The sequence below is a fragment of the Atta cephalotes genome (genome assembly GCF_000143395.1).
Source record: "Atta cephalotes unplaced genomic scaffold scaffold00004, whole genome shotgun sequence".
NCBI classification, from domain to species: domain Eukaryota; kingdom Metazoa; phylum Arthropoda; class Insecta; order Hymenoptera; family Formicidae; genus Atta; species Atta cephalotes.
Window position 1 is genome coordinate 7,815,844 of NW_012130068.1, and position 7,791 is coordinate 7,823,634.

The 7,791-nt window shown below is 28.1% G+C and overlaps 2 protein-coding genes across 2 annotated transcripts in view; both read right to left on the bottom strand.

Moving 5' to 3' along the window:
• Positions 1-509, bottom strand: part of LOC105626045 — a 7,277-nt gene extending 6,768 nt beyond the window's left edge. The window contains exons 1-2 of the mRNA XM_012207358.1: positions 387-509; positions 133-303 (exon numbers count right to left, since the gene is read on the bottom strand). Coding sequence (XP_012062748.1) covers positions 133-303; positions 387-509 — 294 coding nt within the window. The remainder of the gene's footprint in view (positions 1-132; positions 304-386) is intronic.
• Positions 510-2,800: 2,291 nt separating this feature from the next.
• Positions 2,801-7,791, bottom strand: part of LOC105626181 — a 7,871-nt gene continuing 2,880 nt past the window's right edge. Inside the window, exons 2-11 of the mRNA XM_012207491.1 lie at positions 7,310-7,464; positions 6,726-6,910; positions 6,419-6,564; positions 6,156-6,249; positions 5,599-5,779; positions 4,891-5,116; positions 4,358-4,685; positions 3,972-4,172; positions 3,396-3,806; positions 2,801-3,028 (exon numbers count right to left, since the gene is read on the bottom strand). Coding sequence (XP_012062881.1) covers positions 2,801-3,028; positions 3,396-3,806; positions 3,972-4,172; positions 4,358-4,685; positions 4,891-5,116; positions 5,599-5,779; positions 6,156-6,249; positions 6,419-6,564; positions 6,726-6,910; positions 7,310-7,464 — 2,155 coding nt within the window. The remainder of the gene's footprint in view (positions 3,029-3,395; positions 3,807-3,971; positions 4,173-4,357; positions 4,686-4,890; positions 5,117-5,598; positions 5,780-6,155; positions 6,250-6,418; positions 6,565-6,725; positions 6,911-7,309; positions 7,465-7,791) is intronic.

Genomic DNA, 7,791 nt, shown 5'->3' on the forward strand with positions numbered 1-7,791 from the left:
ATATATATATATATATATATATTTCTTCTTCTCTCTCTCTCTCTCTCTCTCTCTCTCTCTCTCTCTCTCTCTCTCTCTTAAACTTGAATAATCTTCAGTAATATGCATAATTAATTTTAAAAATGATATTACCTTTAGATCTTTTTCTTTGAAGGGCAATTTGATTACAAAATTTAAATCATATTCTTCTGGCTGGCCAACTCGAGTTCCTTTATAATAACTACCAGCCCATTCAATTTTTCGAAATGTTTTATCAAACAGTGGACATTGGTTTCGCATAGCCTTTTCTAATTCCTTAAAAAGCTGCAGCATATATTATAATATACAAGAAATATCAACGTAATTTAGGATATAATTTCAATGAAATAAAAAAATTTTTATAATACCGGTTGCAAGAACTCATTATTACGCTTTTTGTCATCCGAAGATATACTTATAAATAGGCTGTTTATTTTCGTGAATACGGTATCATTGGACAGATACTTATGAATATCTTCAACTTGCGTCATCGTGTAATTTGCTGTGTAAATTTTCAAAATTTAAAATTATTTTAAAATTATATTTGTTAAAAAATTATTGTTGGCGATCTTGCTGAACGCACGAAGAAATCGTAATGGCGTGGCCAGGCGATCACCGTCCGAGCGTTTCCCGCGGTATTAATTCTTCGAGGGCACTCGATTGAGAAAAATGAAATCTTCTCTGCTTTCCAAAATTTTTTATTAAATAGGCGCGGGCGAACGTGTTTACAGCAGATACGGAAAGGATCTTAGCAGTAGCGCGGCAAAAACTTTCCACGAGACGAGACGCGTGCAGAAGACGAAAATAACAGTTTGTTTTTTTATCAAGATGATCTGATATTATTTTTTTTTAATCGATTACGCATAATGCAATCGATGAATCTACGAGATGTCGTTTAGCAATCGACATCTCGTGGATTCATCGATTTTTCATAGATGCGATTAGGCGATATAACTAGACGTCGTGAATCAGGGATACCGAACAATTATTGTTAAAAGTAATACAGCAGGATAAAATATAATGTATAACAAATTAAATAAAATTTGTTTTTTGTTGATTCTATTAGAGTGATTGATAAAAAATTTAATTGATTTTTTACGCTTCTTATAATAAATATGTAGAATATAATTCTTATAATAAATATATAGATATTGGGAACTTTTTTATAAAAAAAAGAAAATAATAAAAGAAAATTTTTTAATATAAATTAATTCTTCTCGCTATTCGAGATCTAAATATGAAGAAGAATCAATTAATCATCTTTTAATAAAGATAATTTTCATTAAATAATTAAAAAATAATTTATATATGAGTCCAATATCCATATTTTATTCTGATATAAAAATTGAAATATTTTTTGTAAAATATTTTAATTACTAACGAAGAAAGTGTGAATATTATACAATATTTTATAATTTATTGATTTTTTGTAATAATTCTACTTTAACAATTACAGATCACAAAAATTTATATTAAAAAATCATATAATCTTTTAAAAAATGCAACCACTATTTTGAACCGATCACTTCTGATTTATTTGAATTATTATCGATACATATTCTGTATTCTACGTTTAAACAAATATACTATAATTGTTTATCGTATTTGCTGCACTTACCAAATATGCGGAATACAAAAAACTGCAAATGATAATTATAAATGACAACTACACGAATTTACTACAATATTCGCAAGGACTATGTAATACTTTCTCAATAATTCAAATTATTGAAATGTCAGAGCTATTATTTTTTTTATTACTAATTATTATATTTCACTAATTATTTTCTGCAAAACTATGATACGGAATAAAGTTTCGATGTTAGATTGCGTCAAACTGCATTCTACTGTGTGACTTCTCTGCTTTTATACAGTAATTGAATTAGTCATCATCAGTGAATAAACTTCATAGAGATGGCGTTGTTACAACAATACAAGTACTTTTCAGCAAGGACTCAATCATACAATTTGCTTACATTAAACAAGAATAAAACGATTCACTGTGTTATACAGTGATTCTTGCTGGAAAGCATCTGATAATCCTATCCCTAAAGGGTTTCTAAATACGTAACATGTAGTAAAAAGAATTAATTCGGAAAATTGATAAAGTGAATAAAATTTAATGAAATATAATACATAAAATATAATAACATAAAATTTGATAAAATTTGACTTCTCTTAAAAAAAGATGTCTTCCAAAAGGATCTTTTCAAAGGATATTTCCAAAATGAATCTTAAGTTCTTAAAAAAATTTGTATTATATTTCAACAAAATTGTAAAAGATTTACAAATTGATGTAACATACATTTTTTTTAATATGGATTTTCTTTTCATGAAAATACAGTTCCTCTATCATAAAAGAAAATATATGACAAAATAATAAGAACAATTGTTTCGAAATTATTCACTATTTAAGTATTTTCGATATGTATACTACAAAGAAAATTTTTAACTTTTTTTGTTTTATTTTCCCTAATTTCTTTTTACAATTTTTTATCTATTTTTTTTATCTATTTCTTTTGTTTTTTCCAAATGAAAACATATAACAATAATAAAAAGAATAAGAAAGAATAATTAAACAGTTAAGTCTACCTTTTCTTCGTTTTTACTGTTATTTGATACAATTTTTTTCCATATCTTTGTATTTGCGGTTTATATATATTTTGTTCTTTTTCTAATTACTACTATTCTGATAAACTATCGCCTTATCTTTATTATTGATAGAAAGACTATATATTATATATTATCCATTTTATTTTTATTATATCGCAAAGACAAACTATCAATTCTGGGAATTTTTGTTTCCCTGAACTCGGAGAATTTTTTCGAGAATAGTCATCAATCTCCTGCACATCGCCTCACTGATAACAGCTTGATCTTCTAAAACCTTCATAAATCCTTTGTACAACATCTCTGCTTGTTCGTCCAACTGTATTAACATTGGCACGATGGTTTCATGCGAGTTTTTCTCCTCCTCCAGCTTCAGCATCTTGTCTTTTCTCTCGAATTCCTTATATTTATTTATCATTATTAGAATTTCCTATTTCGTATTTCATTATATTATTTATATATTTGTATATAGTGTCCATATTATTTATATAAAGTTTCATCTTGATTTTTTAATATAATTATGCTCAAAACACACACATACTATTGGTTGTCAAAAAAAAATATTAAATTAAAATATTGTTCTAGAAGTTATAGCTTATGATGACACAATTTCATTTAGGCACAAAATACAAAATGAACTCACATTACAGATCATTATAGATGATTGGATCTGTTTGTGCACAAGATAAAAATTTAAATTAAAAAATAAAAACTTTAAAATAAATAATTATGTTTCATTTTTTATTTCAAATTTTTTTCATACTTACGTTGTATTCATAGCATCTGTGCTCATCGCCATGATTTTGAACAGCTTTAGCCAAATATCTAAGATAATCCTGTATGTTTGTAAAACCCTTGAAAACATAATATGGTCTCAATGACAAGTAGGCTTGCATAATATCGCTGATACAGGGTATCTTTGCTAAAGCCTTCGCAATTTCGGCGACTAGCTGCTCCAAACACATATGTCCCACGTGCTCAAAAGTCTCCAGAGCTTCTTGACATACCCAAGGATCTTCATCTTCTAGTAAATGACTGAACAATTCAATCAAAGTAGACGTAATGTTTTGGATACTACAACGACCGAGATTCTCGACATTTTGTCGCAGAAAATGACAGATCTTGATCTTGCCTTGAGGTGGTAGATGGTTGCATGAAGTTGTGACAGATGTAAGAACCTAAAATCAAACAAACATATATATGAAATATTATATTCCAATATTCTTGTAAGTTCTGCTGTTATCAAAAAAATATTTCTATCAATAAATAATTAGATAGATAATTAGATAGATAAAACATATTTGTGTTATATTATACCGTACAAAAGCTGTGTTATATTATACCGTACAAAAGCTGTCATCATGAAGATATTTGAGACAAGTAGCATTCAACAAGATAACAACTAAATCAGACAATAGATAAAGTTGTTTGTCCTCGCATTCGATAATCGCATTTGCAACAGAACACCATATTTTAGTTAGAATGTTGATAACATCCCTGTTATCACTGTAACTCACTGCTGTCATGACGGACATGACCTGCATCTAAAAATCAATATAAATTTATTATAAAATTTTTTAATAAATTATAATTATATTAATTATAAAATTATATAATTATCAAAATCTTGTAGCAATTCATTCAAATTCATTCAAATTATATAATTATCAATTTCTTGTAGCAAAAGCAAGCGAACAAATTTATTGATGTATCTAGTATATCGTCTTACAAGCCGTTTCCAATTACAAGTAGAAGGATGTGTATGCAAATCTAAGAATGCCTTCGGTAAATCCTCGATTTTACGCTTTAATCGTTCCGATGAAAGAGATTTAGTTTTTGCCATTAATAAATATAGGATAGAAGCATAATAATCTGTATCCAAGTTGATAAGGTTATCAAATAAAATGGATTTCAGGTCTTCGTTCAGTAAATCGTACAATCTGATGATCATGTTATCTAGCATAATTGCTTCTATGCTATCATGCCGTTCTACCAAGGCAGCAGAAACTTTAATCAGATGTTTAATATGATCGACGCACAATTGTGAAGAGCCGAGTCTTAAATAAATAATTATATATAAGAAATTAGAGTTTGATTAGTTTATTTTCACTCAATATCAATTAATGTATATAATATAGAAGTCTATATACTGAGAAAAAAATTATTTTTACTAAATTTTTTCTCAGTGCAGAAATCTATATATGGTACAGAAATCTGTATATAATACAAAAGTTTATTGAAGTCTGAGGTTTGACTGCTTACCTGCCAATGAAACACCAAACATCCGAGCTTAATAGGGAACTCCAAAAATTACCGGATAGTAAATGCTTCAGTAGAAGTAGTTCAAGCGCATGAAAGCCTTCCGGGGGAATCTGACTAGTCAAATTGCAAACGGATACCAGAGTCGCCTCGTAAATGCTAACGAAACGTATCCGTTCGCCAATTCCGCAAACACCTGGCAGTCGCAGATCTTCAGCGCAGATTTCTTCTTCAATTACAATCAAGAAAGAGTGAACGAATGAACGATTGAAACAAATTTAATGTTTACTTCATTAATGTTGTTGAAAAGTAAAAGAATTAATAAAATGCAATTAAAGTCCAGCGAGAAATAATTGTCAATTAGATATCAAATCAAAGTCTAATTGATTAATCGGTCCAATTGATGTCGAAATTATCGGATTGATGTTGATTCAACAATAATTCGATTAGTCATTTTTCACTAAAAAGTGCGGTTATACTACAATTAACATAATGTGCGTGTAATTCGTTATATTTTCTCTCACTTTCTCTCTCTCTCTCTCTCTCTCTCTCTCTCTCTCTCTCTCTCTCTCTCTCTTTTAAAACTTTAAATTTCTTAAAATTAATTTTTAAAATTATTAAAAATCTTAAAATTCTATTAAAATATTTAAAGTCCTTCGTACAATTAGAATTGTTAAAATTTTTATAATTTTTTTTCTTTTTCTTACTTACGGTAATCTATAAATGTGAAAGCAACATCCAAAATAGAATCTGAGCCTAAAGACCATTTACAATGGTGTTCATATGGCATGCTATTCAGTTTCTTCATGATAGCAATTGTCAATAAATGATAATTTAATCTACATACATACTGATCACGTGGAAAAATTTGCTTTCCGTATTCAAAATATATCTGAAACACAAAGTATCATTATATATCATTTCTCGTTAAAATCAATTTTTGCTTCTTATTATAAAAGAAAATGTGAAAATAATATATAAAATAATACATAAATCTATTTCTCTTTTTTCCTCTCTCTTTTCAAAACATTTTTATCAGTTGTACAGATAATTCGGCAAATATAATGACAAGATTCTTCAATCGTTAAATATAATACATTTATAAATTCGTCACACATTTTGTATAAATTATTTTATATTTTATGCAAATTTATACCACTATTTATAAAGAATTAGAAACGGAATTGTTTATAATAATGGTAAAATAATTGCATTACATGATTTACCTTATTTCTTTAATGCCTCTTTGTGTATATGTAATCACATACCTGTTTGAAATCGTTATGACTAAAAATGATATTTAAAAAAGATGTAGCGCTGGCCAAGATTGTTTTTTCGCTACCTTTTGTTAAGCAGCAGTATCTGTAAAAGAAGAAATCATTTCCTGAATATTATTTGTTCATAATCTCTATAATGTTATAAAATATATAACTCCACGAGTAATAATTTTATGTAAATAGAAAGAAATTCTTGCAATCGTTAAAGCTAATTTTTATTTCGAAAAATTGATGATTAATAATAAAATTGTCACCCGTGCATTCGTGTCAAAAGTTCTATTAAATGTGATATCATCTCATGCGAGAAAAAGACACCATAAGATGATGTTAATTTCTCGAGGATTCTCAGCAAACGCATAGCAACCATTACATTTCGTTCTGCACTCTTATCATTCTGGTCCTGTATCATTGCAATGTACATTTATAATTATTACTAATGTATAAAGACATAATATACATATTTCGTTAATTTAATTAATAATTAATTAATTAATTAATAATCATTAATTATTTAATTAATAAATAACAATAAAAGTGTACGAATTAATTTAGTTCAAATACCTCGATGACGGAAAAAAGATAAGACGTATCCTTGGCCATTCGAATGAGATATGTCATGATGTTGTTTGACTTGATATCGTTCTGGTGAACAATAGCTAGCTTGGCGAATGCCTCGGATAACTCAACAAATGTCTTGGTATCCATTCCATTTGCAATAGAAGCGATATTACCGTAAGCATCAACCACTAAGAAATCAATACAATCATTAAAGAAGAGAAAAAGATTTATTAAATTAGAGATTACATAAAAATATTACAATGACATAAAGATTACAATTAAAAATAGATTGACAAATATAGGAGGAAAGAGAAGATTGATGTAGAATAAATCAAAAGACTTGCAAGAAACTTGTGCTTTGCGCTCAGCGAGAGGCTCTTTATATTTTTGAAATAAATCTCAAAGAACATGTTTCTAAGTAATTTTTCGCAATTTTTGAGATACTTAATTTGTGAATCTCTGCAAAAAATATATATATATTTTTTTTCCTGTTACTGAAGAAAAATTCTTAGTATATGCGTTCAAGATAAGATTGGAAATAGTTCCCAGGTTAAAAAGTCGTTAGATCGTAATGGGATCGTTCTCACCTTTCGTCAACAGCTCCGTTTCCGATTCCACGTCCGTGTCGAAGACGATTACGCCGTTCAAAGTGGCAAAGAATAGCTTGAAGACCTCGCTCGCTTTCGCAAACAGATTCTTCAATTCTTGCATCGCACCGCTCAATAGCGCTCCATATCTTGGACTGCACGATTAACAATACTTCTTTATTCTGTGTACTAGTATATAAACGACGATTTGTTCCATAAAATGTCATAAAAATGGCTAACAATTATTTATTTATTAATAAAAGAATATCTTTGATTAATAAAGAAATATGAAAATATATAAAATATAATAAAATATAATAATAAATAAAATAATAAAAACCGACATTATTTTTGCATAACACAGTGCATAAGAAAATCAATCGATCAGAATTCTTACACTTTACAGAAAAAGGAATTTTGATTGGTTGATTCTCTTACGCATTATACATTATGCGATATGCAAAAGTTTGTGTTGCGGCTTT